General features: G+C 42.6%; 1 protein-coding gene across 1 annotated transcript in view; it reads left to right on the top strand.

Annotated features, from left to right (window-relative positions):
* Positions 1–20822, top strand: part of LOC140153656 (uncharacterized) — a 114299-nt gene that overhangs the window by 13777 nt on the left and 79700 nt on the right. Inside the window, 2 exon segments of the mRNA XM_072176456.1 lie at positions 995–3397; positions 16343–16596. Of these exon segments, the coding sequence (XP_072032557.1) occupies positions 1132–3397; positions 16343–16596 (2520 nt within the window). The 5' untranslated portion in view covers positions 995–1131.

Genomic DNA, 20822 nt, shown 5'->3' with positions numbered 1-20822 from the left:
TTTCCCTCATTTTTGACTGTAACTCCACAACTGTTGTCTGTGCTGAAATAAAATTTCCAGTGCAGTAATTGTAGTCCTTGTCCCTATAATATACATATCTTACTTGTCACCAATGCGCTATAATTTTTGAGAAAAATGCAAAAATAGACACAAAATTGGCCAGGGGTGTACATGTAGTACCACCTTAAATGTAATGTGTAATACAGATTGTGAAAGTGTAGTTTCTTGGAAGGGTATTATTTTTGAAATTTGAGTTGTTTGGTGACATCATGACATGTGTAGTTTAAAATTTATGATGTATTTTAAATAGTTCTAGTTAAATTTGTAAACTTTTAACTTCAAAAGTTCTATTTTTGTCAAATTAACTCTCTGTAAATATTACCTTTTGTGAGAATTGCTTCGTTTGGGCTGTAAAACATATCATCAATTGGTAATCAACATAAAGCTTTCATCAACTCTGGCAAACACATGCAAAATTGCAAATTGTTATTTTAAAATTGGAGCAAATATTACATGGTATTTTCTTGGTAGGACATTGAACTTTTTAACAACTGTATAAAAAGTTCAGACACACTACTAGGATCCAAAACATTCTCACCTATTAGTGCACAGTTCTTAAATCCCAATACATTTATACATTCATTGAATGACCTTTGAAACTTTGGGTACAAAAACTCATACTCCACAACTTGAGGTCAAATTTTGCACCATGATTGTTTAATTGAGGTTATTGGACTATGCCATTGGGATGAGGTCATTGTGGTCCATAGTGATAGAATGTTCACAGGGAAAATGCAGCATATGTGTGACATGCATGTTTCAACATCCGACACAGAAAGATGAAAATAATTTGATCATGTTTGTTAACATCTCATCATTTACCGCATCTCAGCGAAAGAATTTGCGTACTAAGGACAGTTTTGAATGATGCATGAACAACGATAATGATGTGTTTTAATAATTGATGAACTTTTTTTTTTGTATTTCTTGACAGATCAATGAATCACAACTGAGCAAGAAGCTACTCCAGACGTTCTAAAAACTGTTTCTTCACTTATCAATTCCACGGGGATCATTTGACCCCGTCAGGATTATACCAAATGCGTAAAGCATGGAAATAGACCAATCAGGATGGGTAACGAGCAAGATAAAGACAGTGCTAAGGGAGCGGCAGCAGCTGAGAGCAAAGGCAGTGATAAAGCAACCTCGGGCCATGAGAAGCAGTCGGGGACCAGAGGGAGGTCCCTAATTAAGCCAATTTCTTCAAAGGGGAAAGGAAATCAATCTAAAAATAGCAGTCATCAGAAAAACAAAGAAGGTACATGTATCAGTAGCGCTGATAAGTCTGCTAAGAAAAGTCAAGATGCGAGTGTGAAAGGAGGAGCAAATGAAGCAAAGTCGTCTCCGAAACTAGGAGATGCAGACATGGAGCAGCGAAAGAAACGCAAGGTGATGTTGTCACCGGTATCACCGGGGATAGAGGTGAAACAACTCAGCGATGGGACGAGGATAATCAACAATAATAATAGTAATGGGAAGAAGAAGAAGGTGGTGATGGTGGAAACCAGTCATGTGGTGTCGGAGAAGTCGGAAATTGTTAAGCATGGGAGCAGAACACCAAGCATTAGTAGTGATTTAGAAAGCCCAATGGTTGAAACGGCTGCTTCCAATGGCGAGATGGAAAGACCAAGAAGCGACAGTACTCGGATGGCACCCTTGTCAGCTCCGGATTATATCAGTCCTGATTTATGTCGAAGTGAAAGCAATATAGCGATTAAGTCTGACACACACAGGACTAATGAGAAATCGGAATCGGTGATTAAAGTTGAGCCAGAAACTCCATCGGACATTGTGTGTGATGAGATAAGTACTCCGGGTACATCAGCAGCTGATGGGCTTTCTCCAGATGGTGAAAGCAAAAATGAAGATGAATCTTTCAACACATTGTCTTTCTGGAGAAAGCATGTTCCTCCTTTGAGTCTGAGTGATATTGCTCAAGTATCAATTGGCTCTCTAGACACTCCAAGTCCAGCAGAAAATTCGGAAAGTGCAACTCAAAACAACAAGTCATTCCCTGTAGGAGAAATACCAAATAAAAGCATTCCAACTCAAGATAATTCCAAAAATAGCGATAAAACTGGTGGTAATGACAAGTCGGACAGTCCAACTCGGCAGCACCACTTTCGTATGAAGTACTCGCCAGATGATTTCAAAAAGTCTGCCAATCTTGTTGATCAGTTATCATCTCAAGCTAACGAAAAGCCCTCGAAGGAAGATAGTTCTAATGAGGAGGGTGTGAAGGCATTAATAGAGCCCCCATCTAAGGAAGCATCCAGTGTAACAAGCACTCCAAGTCCTGATCCGGGTCAGCTGAAAGTTCCCACCATACTGAGGCTTAAAGAATCGACAGCTGACAATGAGTCCGCTGGTTCTGCTTCGAACACACCCGGTAGTGAAGTGGAGTACTTTGACTGTTCTTCCCAGATGGCCGATAGTCAAGATAACCTTTTGGATGATGTCATGCAAACTCCAGAAATAACTCCTCCTGGTGAAGACCAACCTTCGGTTAATCAAGAATTATCGGGAAAACATAGTCCGGATGTCATAAGCCATTTAGGTATGGATCTTAGGATTTCTCCATCAAGTCAAAAATCTGAAAGCTCAACAGGAAGTGTTATTTCGTTAAAACGTAAGAAAGCGGAGGCCTCGCCAAAATTAGACCAACCTAACAAACACACTATTAAAAGGACTTCTGATATTAGCTCAACACATCATGGTGCAAATATTGGAGATAGCAGTAACTTGACCCAGTTTCAGGACTTTGTTAAAAAGCTCCCACCTCCAACACAACTCTTTACTTTTAAAAACTGGAAGCAACCCCCTTCAGGATCTGGCAAGCAGATGCCAAGATCAATATCATTTGATGAGGTCAGTTTCTTTGGTCAAAGTGGCATATTTCATTTTGGTGCCGATGAGCAAAGCGATGCGGCCAAACCAGAATTTGGTGTTACAAGGAGTAAGCCGTTTGGAGGTGTAGAAAATGATCTCCAAGAAACACCTGATGATGTTTTTGAAGACGATATAATGCCAAGGGATTTACCATCAGAGAGTAACTATGGCTCATTGCAAAGACCGAAAACTTTGTTCAAATTCACGGCAACCCCTTATGACCGTTCAAGAGCACAGCAATGGCGGCGTGTTGACGGCGTTGAACGTGCCAAATCAGATTCCAAGGCAATGTCATTATCTCCTCTGAAGTCTCCAGGTCGATCTCCCAAGAGAGCATCACATGGAGAAGCTTGGTCACCTAGGAGACCACTGTATGAGACTCCAGAGACAGAACGGCAAGCCAGGTTGGATTTCAAAATCAACTTCAAGGAACAGTCAAATTTCTCAGGTGAGTAATTACTATTTACATTTTTTCACCTAATGTTTTTGTGGATGTGTCCAAAGGCACCCAACATATAGCTATGATTTTGTAGGATTTGATGCTGTTAGGTTAGTGAGCATGCTGAAGAAGAGGGTGGAGTTTGCATGTGTGACATTGTGGGCATTCTCTTGTTCGGACTGATGTCACACAGGGGAAAAAGCCTTGTAAAACAGTGTGTGCGCATGTGCTGTTCCCCTTCCTCGAGCTGGTTGCTATGCGCGCTTATGCAAAGGGGACAATGTTCCCGGATGTCCAACCGAGTGAATGTTGAAGGGGACCAAGAGGTGCTGTGGGCCAGAGCAGGGTTGCTGGTTGTCAGTTATGGCGAAGGGCGGATGATCAACATGCCCATATCGCCTCTCCCTGTGAATATACCTCCTGGGTCATCAAATTCACACTTTATAAATAGCTAAAAAACAGATAAAGACTCAGTACACCGGTCGATCTTACCGTTTCGATGTTGATTAAGATACTTCTTGCATCGATCCCGAGATGCGGAAAAACCAATAGTCATTTTGTCCCACATAAATGAATAAATAACAAAAACCCGATCCCCGGTGGACTCACCCAAAAGGTGACGTCACACCATATGATCGTCCCTTATCCTCCTTGGTCTCCGACTGACACAGACTTGCCTATCGATTGTTCATAGCACTGTGTATCAATTTCTCGACCAAGGCGAGATATACTGGTTGTAGTTTCACACCTTAGGTAAAACCAAACCGGCAGTATTAGGCTGAGGATAGGTTTGACGGCATTTACTGGCGAGAAAGTGACAAAAAACGATCCCAAACTTAGCTACATACCGTGCCTCCGTTTGTATCACGGGACACACGAGCAATTCAAAATGGCCGCTCGTTGGCGCCATTCATTTTGTTTCCCAGCCTGTAAGTTACAATAGATGTTTGTACATACACATTGTATTTCATGTACGGTAGGTTATTGTTGCTATGTTAGGGTGATTACTCTATCGTTATGTCTTCATTACCGTCCGATAAGACGAGTTAATCAGATATTCATACGGTGGGGATTGGTAGGGACCCGTCTGACATTTTAGTAATAAAGTTAGCCAGTCCTTACTTTACCACTAACGTTAGCGACCAGCCTCCGTGCTCAGGTTTGCTTACTGGGCTTGAGTCGCGTGTTGGGGGGTAGTGCCCCCCTCCCTTTTCTCCTCGCTTCGCCTCGGCCCTGTCGGGCTTGCCCTTCCCTGGTGACGGAGCGGGACCCACACCCGCTCTGTTTCACCCACAGGGAGTGCTCACGATCTTCTAGATGTCTTTCTTTTGCTTAGGACTCTCCGAGTTCCAGCTTGACGATTGGGATAGGCTCCGTCATCGCCATAAGACGAAGAAGAAATCTACCAAGGGCACTGGTAAGGTCGACACGGTGGATTCTGCTGTGACAGCCCCTATGGGTCATGGCAGGTCTGCTTAAGGGGCTCCGGTCCCCGGACAAGCAAGCGGTTCCTTCGGGACTGCTAAGCGCGTCCAAAGGCTCAGCAGCCAGCGAAAGCACTGACTATACGTCGGAGCAAAGTAGCAGGCAGCAGAGCGGTAACCACCAGCGAAAACCCTAGCGGGTTTTGCAGCAGGAGGATACCAGTCGATACGGTAGATTCTGCTGTGACAGCCCCTTCCGATCTAGTCAGTCAATCTACGCCAACAGACCCGGACAAGCAGGCGGTTCCTTCGGGACTGCTAAGCGCGTCCAAAGGCTCAGCAGCCAGCGAAAGCACTGACTATACGTCGGAGCAAAGTAGCAGGCAGCAGAGCGGTAACCACCAGCGAAAACCCTAGCGGGTTTTGTAGCAGGAGGATACCAGTCCTCTAGCGAAAATCCTCACGGGTTTTTAGCAGGAGGACACCCGTCTGTTGCAGGCATATCTACGGGCTCAAACAGCCACAGTAGTAGCTAGCGACGGGCAGCATGCAAGGGTACCCGGGCTTGCCTGGGTTGAACCCTAGCATGCATGGGTTCAGCAGAGACGATACGCTGCTAACGCTGTGGGTGTAGTCTTAGCAGAACCAACTGGGGTTGTCACTGCGGCAGCGTTCCATGGCGGGACCGCCGAGTGATACCCTGGGCCCTAGAATAGCTGCTGGCTGTCCACAGGGACTGGCTGGCGATTATTCAGGGGTTGGGCTCGCAGTCTCTCACGGGACAGCGACCCAGGTGCATTCGGTGGCAGCTACAAAGACGAGCTACGGCTTGACTTCAGTGGTAGCCGCTATGCATCCGCCCATAGCTGCCGTGAGTGGTCCGCCACACACAGTGACCTTGGGCGAAGCTCTAGAGGGTACAGTAAGTAGCTTGAACAGCCTAGCTGATCAACAACCCACTTATGTCCTCGAGAGCCAGCGGAGCGTGGGTGATCCATTATCGTCAATGGGTCAATTACCTCTCTTGATCGATCACTGTCAAATCAACAGGGCATAGCTCCATTGATTGGCGCTGCCTATTCAGGTGGCGAGGTGATTGATCGGGGTATGCACGCCAGCTACCCGTGGTACTAGGCAAGCTCCCTCTAGCCAAGGGACAGCCGGTATAGCGGGTACCCATATACACACGGCTTGATCCCCTTGCGGGGGCGCAGTGAGGCATGGGTACAGTGGTACACAGCCGGAGCCCTCACGGGCACCTACGCTGGAACCACGCATACAGCGGTACACAGCCGGGAACCCTCACGGGTACCCACGCTGATACCGCACCGGTACCGCAGCACCCGCCTTGGTCGCCACAGTCTCTGTGGCAACAAGGGGGGGGGGGGGAGGCGGTGCTGGTACTGCAGTACCATGGGGTTACCCTGGTGGCGGATCCTTTCAGGGTCAGCTGCCGGCTGGGTATGCCCGTGGTACCCGCCGCAGGGTGTTTCTTCCACGGCCTAGCACCGTGGCAAGTGTCGCCAGCGATGGCTACGCAGTACCAACATCAGCTGTTGACCAGGCCAGCCGGCATGGGGCTAACCCAGATCTTGATCAGGGTAGGCCCGTGCTGCTAAGCGCTAGGACGACGGCTGCGAGAGCATGCGGACCCAGTGGTGCCATGGCGGATACCTCAGGGTCTTGCGGGAGTACTCCCTCTTCTGCTGGCAGGTAGTCGGCGAGCCACACAGTGGTTATGCCTTCTTACCCGCTTTCAGATGCCCGTCCTCAGTTACCGTCATCATCAGAGCATGATACGGATACTGTGGGCGAGGGAAAGGAGTCGGAAGCTGAGTCCGTAGTGACATCACTACAATCTCCTTCCCCGCTGCCCTTGCGAAAGCAACAGCACTGATCTTCCTCCGGACACCCCCTAAGGGGGAGTCCATGGAGGAGGACCAGGGGATCCTTTCAGTAGGATGCTCAGCTGCTGCTTCCTCACAGGGGACGCCTGCACTCTCATTCGGCAAACCTCACGGGTAGATATAAATGACGGCTGTCGAGCTCAGTAGAGCTATGACGCCGCGTGCTTGCACTTCCTCTGCGTAACGCGGGAGGACCACGGGACCTACCTGAGGGGATCCGAGAGGGACCCAGATGTCGTCAGCGGCGCTCAGACAACATCTGAGCTCTTCCGCGAGGTGAGCCTATTAGCGGTGCTAACAGCTAGCCTCAACGAGAGCTCCATGGGCCTAGCTCATAGGGTGTCCACTCAGCGCCGGAGGGTGGGGCCTGCCACTCCAATCGCTCAACGCGATGGAAAGGCATGGTCCTTTTTCTCTTTGGATGCTTATGCGCTACGGTGGAGGACCGTGCACAGAAGCTACCAACGGGAGCACGCTGAAGAGGGCGGAAACTGCCCTTACCATGGGTCGGAGCTCCGACTTCAGCAGGCCGTGCACCACCAACAGTACCCGAGCCCACTACCTCTGCAGCACCCATTCTGGGAGGCGCAAGGGTAGCACAGGAACAGCTGGCAAGCCCCGAAGAAGAGCAAGCGCTCTTCCAAGGGAAGCTAGGCAGAGCATTCCTGGGGGGCTCAGCGGTTTTTCCACAGGGGGATCTCCCAGTGGACGACCGCTTATGGCTTTCACCCAGAGGTGGGAAACCATCTCTTTGAGCGCCTGGGTATGGTCAGTGGTGAGTGGGGGTTACAGACTGGCAACCCAGTCTCCCCACATTCGTCTGCACATTTCAGAGGTCCACAGTAGTGCCGTCAGACGGCCCCCAGCGTCGGGCACTACTGACAGGGATCACACAACTTCTCACGAAGCGGGCGATTGTCCCGGTCTACCCCCCGTTCTACGGGTGATCTTGGAGCCATTGGCTCCAATGAAGACCGGCGACGGGCGCTCCATCCGGAACCGCAGGCTGTTGAACACGTTCTTCAGGCCCAAGAGGTTCAGAATGGGGACTCTCGCCTCGGTGCTAGCCTGCCCCATCAGGGGCATGGGAACAGCATCGCTAGATCTCTCGGACGCCTATCTGCATATGCCAATCGCCTCTCAAGATCGGAGGCATCTACGCTTCTAGGTACAGGATCAAAATTACCAGTTTTGATACCGCCATCCGCCTGTCCATCTCTCCCAGGGTGTTTAACACTCTTGGTCAGAGCGGTGGCAGCGTACCTGAAGCACAGGGGTGTCAACATCAGTTGCTACCTGGACGTTTGGCTCATATACGGACGCACTCCACTGAAGACTACGGGTCTCATGGGGCTGATAGTCCGCAGGGTGCGGGACCCTGGATTTTTGATCAGCTCAAAAAGTCCAGCGTGGTCCCGACGCATGAACACCACTATTTGTAGGGGCCCAGATCACCCTCACGGAGGGGTTCAAGCGGTGCTCTCACCCGAGCGGGTGCGAACATGGTGCGGTGTGCCTGACTCTTGGCGAGTCTCGGGCAAAACCCGCTGTGGCATGGATGAAGGTGGTAGGCCTAATGGCCAGTATGGTAGACCTCGTACTGTACTGCCGTTTCACGTTAGGCTTACCCAACTACACCTTCTAGCCTGCTTGCAGGCCCAGTCGTCACCAATATCCCTCGCGGTTCCGTTGTCGGAGATCGCGCGAGAGGAACTCTGGTGGTGGACCCATCAGCCCAATTTGACCCAGGGTGTCAGGTTTCCTGCACCCCGGTATGTCACGTAGTGGCGACCATAGCGTCAAAACGGGGCTGGGGGGTCCACATCCACGGAGACTCCGTCTCGGGCCTATGGGGGCCATAGAGACAGAGTGTCACATCAACCTCCCTCGCTTACGAGGAGGTGATCGTGGAATCACATACCGTTGTCCTGACGGATAACACAACCGTGGTAGCCTACCCCAACAGACAAGGGGACTCCGGGCCACCACGATTGAGCCTGCATGCACGACACCTGATAGGGTGGTGCAAGTTCAGGCAGATTACGATGAGAGCGATACACATCGCGGGCGTCACCAGCATCCTCGCGCACAATCTGTCACGAGGAAGGGTGTCGGGACCAGCAGAATGGTCCCTTGCTCCGCAGGTCGCTCAGACGATCTTCAAGGGGATGTACCACCCCACGAAAGATCTGTTCGCATCTCATCGCAATCATCCACTGCCGGTGTACTGCTCAAGGGTCGCGGACCCCCAAGCATTCACCGTGGACGCTCTGTCCATAGACTGGGGAGGGAGGACAGCTTATGCAGTCCCTCCGATCTCACTACTCATGAGGGTGGTGGCCAAGATCGGGTGGGAAGACTGCATTGTCATTCTGCTAGCGGCAAGGCCGCTGGCACTCCCAGTACCAGATCTACTCCGGATGCCCGGAGCGGAGGTACCCAGTCTATCACTAGAGCACCTGCAGTTAGCTGCATGGCCCTTACCAGGAACGCAGCAGCGAGGGATACTTTTCATCAGAAGCTGTTTTTCTCATCGCCGGGGCTAGCCGGAAGTCTACCCTCCGCACGTATAGCCAGAGGCGGGCTCCATACTAGGCCTGGTGCAATGAGACAAATAGCACTCCCGCTAGAGCCGCTGTGCTGCTAGTTCCGGAGTTTCTGACAGAAAAGTTCCAAGCAAGACTTCAGCGGGCCACTGGGGCCAGCTATAAGTCAGCTGTCCTCTCCATTCACCGAGGTTTCGAGACCGGTCGACTATCATAGCCGATGGTTACCTTATTAGTCTACGCCTCGACGGTATGTTCAACGAGTGTCTACCAAAAAGGAAAGTGATCCTCCTAAGGGATCCCAACACAGTCTTAGATTACTTTAAGGGTCACCCTTTTGACCTTCCGCCAAAAGCGACGCTTAAATACGTAACTCTCAAGATGGCTTTCCGGTTTGGCGTTGGCTTCGGGACGGCGGTGCTGAGTTGCACACGGTCTCGAGGTTAGCTTCCGTGTTCACAAACACTGGAGCGACACTGTTTGGCGCTCTGTTCTCGTGACTACGAAGGCGCGGTGCATACCGACATTCGCCCCTCTCCAATCCCCAGGGTTGGGCAAGGTTGGCTGAAGCCAAAGATAGGCTGGGGTGTCCGATAAGGCGCTGCAGCACTATTTCTTCCGAACACAAGCCTTGCGAGGGACTCACGACCGCATTCATCACCCTTACAGAGCCTTTCGGTCCAGCCGCTGTCGCAATGGCTGGTCCAGGTGTTGGTGGGGTCCGGGGATCGCGAAGGTTTCAAGCGCCCCACGACCCACTCGACACGAGCTATCTCATCATCTTGGGTATACCATTCGGTTGTCCCTTGAGGAGATCTAGCAGGCGGTGTCCGGAAGCCACCTTCGCCCTTCTCTACGATACTTCCGTTTACGTTAGTAATCAGAGGCGGGCGGAGGTTTACCGGGACATTGTTCGGCGATCATAATGCGGTGGTGTACGGGTACCAGGTTTTCAGACTATACAGAATACTCAGCATGGTAAGAACCAGTGTCGCTATTCTTAACCACCAAACTTATTAAGTAAGGAGGTTTATGTCTGTGATCGCGTGGTCTTTTTGTTTTCCCGACCGTTGGGGAAAATATTTTCTGACCTCGCGAAAACCATCGTTACCGCTCCCGATCCCTGATCAGATGCTGACCAATCTTGTACCTCCATCCGTCGGTTACTTGCTAGATCGATCTTTCAGATGTTGATGCAAGAAGTATCTTAATCAACATCGGAAGCGGTAAGATCGACCGGTGTACTGAGTCTAGTCCCAAACAAAAATGTTTGGTAGACTCATAACGGTGCGATCTTACCTTCCGATGTTGATTATCCCGACCCCGCCACCCCTACAAGTTTGGTCCGAGTAGGGGATCCCAAGTCGGATAAGGGACGATCATATGGTGTGACGTCACCTTTTTGGTGAGTCCACCGGGGGATCTTGGGGTTTTTGTTATTTATTCATTTATGTGGGACAAAATGACTATTGGTTTTCCGCATCTCGGGATCGATGCAAGAAGTATCTTAATCAACATCGGAAAGGTAAGATCGCACCGGTTATGAGTCTACCAAACATTTTTGTTTGGGACTAAACTCATTCAACTTGGTGTTTTGGGGCCAAATTTGTACATGTAGTAATCACTTTTGGACTGTATGGGCCTGATTAACCCTAATGCCCTTTAGCAGGTTGGTTGGAGGTGCCCATATGTGTTGCCTGTCCCCATCTGCTGAAGGAGAGGAAAACAGCTTGTAGGTTGTTGTAGGATTCAGAGTGGTTTGGGTTAGGGTAGCTAAACATTACTTTGCTTCTGATAACATGATATCAGCATAGACTGTAAACAGTCTATGATTTCAGTCATGATTCCAACAATTTCCAGGTGTACATGGTTGGTTGCCCATTCCCCTGTAAAAAGTGAGTGCTATGTATTAGAATGCCTGTTTCATCTTCAAGTGCTGTTAGAATACCTTTTCCATTTTGTCTACAGATAAGTATCTATGTTTGTCCCCCCCCCCCCTAGAAAATAATATTCTTCCATTTTTTCACCCGTAATTACACATAAATGATGTTGCAATTAGAATTCTGTAGAGAAGATGCGAAAAGAGTGTGATGAAAGGTTGTATACAAGTAAAGGTTAACTTATTAAAATGATGTCACAAATTTGACCTACCTAATACATTGTCATGATCCTGGATTTAGTGCATGTATTCTATTTTCATAATTGGGCTAGCCAACAGCAAATACTACAAATTTAATTAGTGTTGTAGACTGGACACAGTTTGCATGATAAATACGCTGTCTTAAAAGGCTGGTCGCAGCGGTGCCTGAGCTAGCGTTGTTTGTGCCGAATTATTGAGAAAAAAGTTATGGGTCGAGTATGTGAGATCCAATTGTAATGGGTTTTATCCCCCCCCCCCCCCATGTGCATGATTTCACTGGGAGGGGGTGGTGGGGGAATGGCAAAAACTTATTATTTTTAAGGATAACCTATAAAAGCAAAATCACCAAGACTGGAAAAATATGACCTGTAGGCTCTGATTTAAGGAAAAAAATTCAACTCTGTAAATGATATTATTTTATTACCATTTTGTCAAATTTCTTCCCATTTAATACTCATTTGTACCTGTTTAATTGATTATTTGCCAGCCATTAATAGCAGAAAAGAAATCCAGCCAGAGCTGCTTTCAATTGAAATAGAAGCAAGCGGTAAACGCCTGTGTGCTGTAATCGTATACATATGACTCATAAACCACCACCTCCCAGTTGATGAAGATACTCATGGTTGCATGTGTTTCTAAATGTCACAGATAGCTCTAGATACTTCACTTCAGCTCCCATTCATAAGCTACAGTGCACAAGGATACATTTAGTGCAATCATCTGCTCGGATCTATGTTGGAATTATAAGCTATCAGTATTAATTATTCAAACTCTTTAAGGACCTAAATAAATGGGGTTAATGTTTCATTTTCCCGACTTTTATAGAAAATTTCCCGAAAATTTGACTTCAATTTATTAATATGAAAAAATGCTTCAGTTACCCATAATTCTCTGTTGTAGTGAATATGTCATACCTTACTATGTAGTTACTGGTTCACACTTCGTGTGCACACCTGTTAGCAACCCATGGTCTTTGTGTTGTGATCATTTTGATTGTGGTTCTGAACACAGATGGCGTGAACCAGTTGACCTGGTAATGATCGATTATGACATCACACTATGACAGCGAATAGATTATGATTTAAAGACCTAAACCAGGAGCTATATGCAAGTTATGGGTTAATGTTTGTGTTTTTTGTTTGTTTGTTTGTTTGTTTGTTTATTCATTTGATTTATAATATTGAATAAAAGCTAAGGAACAACACACACACAAAGATGGATGATGTGATGTCAAAAGGTAGCTGAGGAGTGAGCAATAATATATATGGCCATGCGTTTTGAGTTGGGCCGGTAATGCGTTACATGTTTTCGCGAGATGAAAATTGCATGTTTTTCGTTTAGATACGAATATATCTTTCACATAATACCCAACATATAAAAAAGTATACATTTTCTGGCTGCAAATGAACCAAGGAATCCAAAAATGCACTTTAAAATGACATAGGGTGTAACACTAAGGAGTTATGAAACTGAAAATACCAAGTATTTTAGGGAAAAAATGTAAAATTTGACAAATTAAAAAAAAAAGTTAGCTTCACCCCACATATTTAAAAGTTCCATATACATGTACATGAATTGGTCATTAAGTTTTAATTTTTCACCCTCAGGAAGAATATAGTCATGCATACATGAATGCAACATATTTTTATTGACTTTTATTAATTATTTATCGATGATGTTATTTTGGTTATTTGGACTGCCCTTGGGAAATGACAATGAAGTCAATATTTGAAATAGTTGCAATTTGAAATCCAATGATATTTTAATGTGATTATCACTCAGGGAGCAATAATTTGCATGCCAATACACAAACCTTGGGCCAATAACATTGAAATGGAAATAGTCAAAATAATACTACATTTTATTACACATGAATTATTTGTTGCTCAGGTAACACTAGTGACATAACTGCAAACAGGCTATGAGAAATTAGGCCAACAAAAAAAAGTTGTTTGTTTGTCCTCCACCGCCCGCTCCTCAGATTAAGGCCTGACCAATATTTTTTTTTTTCAATTTTTTTTATTTTTATAAAAATAAGTAAAATTCAATTTTTTGTCAGATTTGGAATATCTCTGGAGCTCAATACTAAGATCTTTCATGGTTGAAAATAAAAAAAGACCCCCAAAAACATTTAGTTTCTTCAATATGCAAAGTTATTAAACTTGTGTTCATGTCATAGTCTATTATTTTTAGTGACTTCAAAATACATTGAATTTGAAATCATTAAAAGACTATGAAATTATAACTTTAACTGCATATTAAAGAAACTAAGTGTTGTTGTTTTTTAATTCACCATGAATGATTGTAGCATTTAGCTCTAGCTAGGTCCAGGAATACACCAAATCCCAAAGATTGTGGAGGACAAACAAACAATTTTTTTTTTTGGCCTTATATGGAGCATACATTTGTAAGTGGTGGCACCAGTCCTGGAGGTTACCATAAATTTTCCATTTACAGTTCGATCAAAAATAAAATGCACTGCTTTCATACCATAACAGCCTACATTATAGCGCAGACAAGATTGCGACCTGATACTTATAAATAATATTTCTCCGGTTCTCCCCAAAACACAAGACCCACACAACAATATTACATCATTTTCCCAATTTAGTTGAGAAAATGCCCCAAATGCTCAGTACAGAAAAACTAAATTGGTTTGTGAAAATTAGTTCATTTTGGTAGATAAATTCACACAATTTTCCCCATTCTTCAGTGCAGAATATCAAAATCCCCTAATTTTGTGAAAATTAGTATATTTTGATTGCCTAAAATTGCATGTTTCACTAGTTTCAAAGCTCTTAGCCTCTCATTTCACTAGGATCCAAAACATTCTCATCTATTAGTGCACAGTTCTTTAACCCCAATACATCTGTACATTTATTGAATGACCTTTGAAACTTAGGGTACAAATACTCTGCAACTTGAGGACAATTGTTGCACTATGATTGTTTAATTGAGGTTATTGGACTATGCCATTAGGATGAGGCTATTATGGTCCATAGTGTTTGACCGTATTCAGTGAATACTTGATACTTACCTACATATTATGGCATATTGGTGCAATTGTTCCATTGTGTGCTCACTAACAAAAGGATTGACATTCTTTCACCAAGGTCATTGCCTGTTTATTTTTTCGGTCGGAGCTTACGAAAATATCAAATATTATTCATTGCCTCGGTGAAGTACAGCCTGTTGAGTTTGTAATGGTAATTTAGTATAATGAACCATAAGTGCTAATTTGAAGTAAACTAGTGATGCTTAGATTAAAGCAACTTAATTTTTGTCTCGTTTGAACTTTGTTCAGAAAGATGCAGTCGCTATTTCTGTCTGTAATATGTGTATGTACCAATTTAATTAAAGATCTAAAAATATATATCATGCCAGAAGAGTGCACTTTTGCAAGTTTTGGGCAAGCAAGTGCACTTTCTGGAGTTATCTAGCACCATTGGATAGAAAAGGACTCTTTTTATTTTCTCTCATCAAAAGGTCAACTTTTCTCCAAATTCAACACTCCCCAAAAAAAAACCCCAATAAATAAATAAATAAATAAAATGATAATAAATACAATGTTGTACAGCATGAAAAAGTTCTTCATGATATCAAGTGCAATATATCTCAATTAACTTGTTCAAGAAAAGAAGAATTGAATATTATATTTTTACCACAAATTAAACCAATTTATTCGTTTTTAAGTGTATTTTTTGTTCAGTGTTTATAGGGACACATGTGTACCTTTATTTGTCAGAAATCTTTTTAATTTTATCTTGTGTTCACAGTTATGAAATATGAATATGAAAAATTACTAAATGTTACGGGTTTTTTGTTTAAATAAATTTTAATGACAAATCACAATCTGATCATGGAATTGGAGGAGTCATACTCTATAAACAATAATAGTGGTACTTCCCATCAAGCAAAATGAGTCACACAGGAGCAATAATAATTTTTCCATTTTAAAACATCTTGTTAGTTTGCTTTAAAAGTTACCTTTTTCAGAGTGTTGGTTAGCAGCGACGTAGCTTGCGACACCATCACAGCGTCTTCATTCAGCGTAGTGTTTACAATCCTCGTGATGGTGTCGCAAGCTACGTCGCTGCTAACCAAGACTCTGAAAAAGGTAACTTTTTAAGCAAATGTCAAGAATGACAGAATCCAATATCAGTATCTATGCTGCTATCTTGTTAGTTGTAGCAATGACCTTATAGGCCCATCTATAGTGGAATTATAATATGGTTCCTGAGATTAAATATATTCATGATGCTAAGACAATGAAAGGAATTTATCCACATTTTCTTGATATCCATAAAGTAGGTCAAATTGTTGCCATCATACATAACAATACAGAAAATGCATGCATGAAATAACTTTGCAGAATTACTCCATAGAATGTACATCCATAAAAATTAATTTTTAATTGCAAAATTATTTGACATGAGTGTGCATCCATAAAAATTGATTTTTAATTGCAAAATTACTCAGCAGTGGTATTTCTTTGAATAGGGTGTACGCCCGAACACTAAAACATGAGTGATGTGTACTAATAACACCACCCAGCCGCTGTTGTCGGAGCCTGTCAGAGTGGTCTTTTCAATGCGGTATACAACAATTAAATCAAGTCCCCATGCACCCATAGGCTCATAGTATGCATTTTACTAAAGCTGCCAGTGCCAAGTCTTGTATTCAATCCAAAAAAATTGTAGTGAACTAAAAGTGGCAACCAATTGTGTACTACTATATTTAGGTGAAGGCGTGACGTTTGTGTTTTTCAAGTCAAGGGTAGTGTTTGTAGAGCTATCGGAATCCCACACAAGTTTTCTTGTTATCTTTAAATGTCCTCCAGTGTTAGCTATGTCATCTCTCTGGGACTTGGTGATGTGTTTATCATACCATGAGCAACTTTCCAACACATATTTGTGCCTTGTATTCCTTCTCATCAGGTCGCAGGCTGGTAGACTGGCTCTCATCAACTTCATCAACTTTATCGTTCAAAGAAGAAGGTGCTGGGTTGGTTGTAGAGGAACTTGCAGCTTTGCATCATCAGCAACATCAAGGTGGTGGTGGAGGTTCGGGACTTACAAGTCCAGCAGTCAGTTCAGAAGTGAGATCTGCAGCTCTGAGACTGTGCTCAAGTCTCTTGGACATTGGAGTATTACATCCGCTAGAGGATGAAACTGGCAAGGAGAAATTTAAGGTGGGTGCATGCTATATATATGTTGTGTGTTACTTATCTTTGGGTTTCGAGTCATGATTATCGAGTTTCGAGTGAGGATTTTGAGTTTCGAGTCATGATTTTCTAGTTTCGGGTGAGGATTTTGAGTTTTAAGTGAGGATTTTTGAGATTCGAGTCATGATTTTCAAATTTTGAATGTGGATTTTCGAGTTTGGGGGAGTCATGAATTTCGAGTGTCAAGTGAGGATTTTTGAGTTCTAAGTGAGGATTTTTGAGATTCGAGTCATGATTTTCAAATTTTGAGTGTAGATTTTCAAGTTATGAGGAGTCATGATTTTCAAGTTTCAGGTGAGGATTTTTGAGTGAGGATTGTCAAGTTTGAAGCGAGGATTTGCGACTTTCAAGTGAGGATTATTTCTGAGTTACTTGAACTCGAAATCATCACTCGAAACTCAAAAATCATCACTCGAAATCAAAACATCATCACTTGAAGCTTGAAAATCATCACTCGAAACTCGAAGATATAACACGCAAATATGTTGTTTATATAAACTTTGAGTAACTTTTATTGTTTGGGTGATGGTATAAATCCACAATGTGCTGTAGCCGCACTTTCCAATGACGGTAACATGATGTAATTAATTAAACTGATTTGAATCTCATTTTAATTGTTTGGAGCCAAAAGAACAATTCAGAAATATGATTGATGAGAGACTTTTTGATAGTACATACATGTATTATGTTTATATGACTCGGTGGGATCACTTTGGTGGGATGATGTTAAAACAACTGAGAAATGATAAGTTGCAATTCCAACACATAATCAGTAGCAGACGTACTGTCTCTTGATTGATATTTGAAACTTTAGCAATCCAACTTTTTAAAGTCATCTGCGACAGATCAAAGTTGCTTTCCTTTTCTCAAAATCCCAAATGACTCACACCCCAGTGGTTTTGTCTTGACTTCAGTGATGTTCTAGTGATTTCCTGTGAAAATGACCCGATACCAACTTTTGTGATATTGATGATAATAATAGGATGAAACTTGAATCTGAAGTCAGGTGAACAGATGCTTTGTAGGCGTTTGTTGTGTAGAGAGAAGTTGATTGAAGGGTTTCAGTCTAATTTGTGGGTAGCTAAGGAAAACAAAACTTTTGACATAGAGTTTAAGGAAATTCTTATCGTCAGGAACAGAACCATTATGTTACTTTGCTAAAAGTGAGTGCAGACTTTGTGGTTGTCGGTACGAGAAGAGAGACTTGACGGATTTCATGACTTTACTAAGTAAAGCACACATTGAGAAAATCCCTTTTTGTCATCATCGGAAACGGGACCATTTATGTATGTTACACTGGTATTGGTGAGTGCAGAGATCAATTTTGTTGATAGAAATAGTTAGATAAGTGTGTCTGTGGATTTTTTTTTCAAAATGAATGGGCTTTTAAAAGATTGATGTTTTACCTTCAGGAATGCTGTATGTTGTGACCCACTTCTTATATATTTTATTGTTTTTTATTTTGATCTATCTTGAAAATGTTTCAAAAGTTTGGAGAAAATGTGGACAGAACTTGAGAACATGCAGGTGAAAAAAAATTGTAACTTTGTGGCAGGCTCATCTTAAGATTTTGTATTATTTTATTTCCTAGTTAATTGTATATGTATGTTCATAGTTCATATTTTTTCCTCATGAAGATATTAAAGGAGTATGATCCAATTTCATCACATGCTAATTCCATGTTGAATGAATGACCTTGATCCCCACAGACCCCACTCCCCACATGCAGAGGTTCATGCCTGCATTTCAATCCATTTAGATATGACAGCCAAAAATGCACATTTGAAGTCCCATAGAATAGTGTGTGAATACATGTACATGTAGCTATAAAGTGGGCTAACCCACTTAAGGGTAGATTGGGTATTGTTGGTCGAAGCAGCCAAAAAAACTTGATTTTCAATATCTAAATCAATATATTATTGAAAAATAACACTTTGATGTTTTGCAAAATTTCATTCTACAAATCATATACTTTGAAAACTTGCATGAATTATTGTTGTTAAGGGATCTGGAATGAGCGTTTTGAAGCGTTTCGACAGTATTTTTTGTGGGACATGAGAGCACATCAGACATATCGAATTGCATTCTGAATACGAAGAATGTCTTTCTGATATCAAATAATTTTCATTTTTGAAATTCATGATATAATACAAATTTTATAACAAATTATAAAAATTTGATATTTTTCAAATTTTTGATATATTACAGACCTCGAAGTAAATTTTACAAATCTAATGATATATTCTTAAAGTGTATGTAGCTGGTAGGAAAAGCCGACGATCAATTGAAAATTTTGACCTTTCATATTGAAGATATGGAAAAAAAAAAAAAAAAGACCTAATTTTTTTTGGTGTTTTGGGAAAAAAAATCCATATCTTCAATACTGAAAGGTCAAAATTTACAATTGATCGTCGGCTTTTTCTTCCCAGCTACATACACTTTAAGTACATATCATTAGATTTATAAAGTTTACTTCGAGGACTGTTAAATATCAAAAATATCAATTTTTAATCATTTGCCATAAAATGTGTGTTACATTGCGAATTTCAAAAAATCAAAATTATTTTATATTAGAAGGACATTCTTCGTATTAAGAATGCAATTCGATATGTCTGATGTGCTCTACTGTCCCACAATAAATACTGTCCAAATTGTCATTCCCCACCCCATAATGAGTTATGTACCTTTTACAAAAGTGTTGTTGTTTCAGCCCTCTGTACAACCACAGGACCTACAAAAGTATATCTGTGATATTTGAATTCTTCTACTCACTCGCTATGAAGCAATGCAATTTTTGCCAAAGCTCACTATCATTCGCAAGATGCTGTGAACTACCAAATCACAACAGTTGCTAACCTTAAGATACACATTGGCTTACAAAATCCAGTCCAAATATCAGGGTAAATGAGATAAATATGGCTCCATTTTGATTGGAAAAAAGTGTGGATGAGGTTGTTGGTATAGCCCATTGCAATGTATAACCATTTTCTTGTGCATAATTTTGTCCATGGTTTTGTGACACTAGATTGAGCAGGCCAATAAACAGCTGCACACTAACTGGGAAAAAAAATTAGAGGCAGAATTGATTTGTTTATTTATATAATTGTTTGAAAATAAACTATCACTTGTTAAAAATAGACATTTACTCATCCAATCATTTCGAAAGCAGTTTGCGCAGCTAACAAGTATCAGCATGTGAAGTTATCTCATCCCGTCGTCAGGAGTCCAACCCTTAGGCCATCCAGCCATCCATTAATAGGCGGGAGGACATACACCCCTGTCTGCCCGGCATGTAGCCCCCTCCAGCGATGATATTTAAGTTGCAACCAAAAGATTTGACCAATTCCCTTGTGTTTGTTTAGCTAAATGGCTTCGAGAAATCTTGCCAAGTTACAACGTAAATTCATCTTTTGGATTTGGATATAAGTACAATTGGATAGATATTTTCTGGTGGTAATTGGAGTGGAGTGGAGGTTTTCTTTAAATATGTTTTGTACGTCACTCTGCTTCCATTTTCAGAGAACCTGATTAATGCTTGCCAGATTTAGAATCTGGGGTAGTTGTTGCATGACCATGCTGTGAACCTGGGATGATGAATCATGCTTGACAAAACATCTCATATTTTGTTTCAATTTTTCCTCATTTATTTCAATTTTACATTGCCATGTCAGTTTAGATTTCTGCTGTTATTGTATTGCATCAAGTCTTTATGTGATCTTTCATTCAAATACTAAATTTTAGGCTTAGTTACTTATTTACGCAAGATATATCTCAGCATTTTTACATTAATAAACATCTCAAAAAAGTAACTAACCCCCCCCCCTTAAATAATGGCCATTATTCAAAAATGGGATATTGTATTACAAATCTGTAAAATGCATTGGAAGCAGAATTTATTTCTGCGCATTTTGACACCTCATTTGATATGATAGCCCAGAAAACAATAAAACACCGGTCAATTTAATGTAGTGAGGTCCAGATTTGAAAGTTGCACTTACAACAATACAGATATCATTACACAGATTCCCTTCCATTTATACTGAATACAAATCAATAGAATTTACTGCAACTTTCAAATCTTGGGTTACATTGATTTAAATGTACGCTGTGACATCAATATTTAGTCAATTGCTATAAATGAGGTGTCAAAATGTGCAGAAATAAACTTCCAACGCATTTTACAGATTTTTAAT

This window comes from Amphiura filiformis, chromosome 5 (assembly GCF_039555335.1).
Source record: "Amphiura filiformis chromosome 5, Afil_fr2py, whole genome shotgun sequence".
NCBI classification, from domain to species: Eukaryota; Metazoa; Echinodermata; class Ophiuroidea; order Amphilepidida; family Amphiuridae; genus Amphiura; species Amphiura filiformis.
Note: the sequence above shows the minus strand (reverse complement) of the source record. Positions and strands in the feature narration are given on the sequence as shown.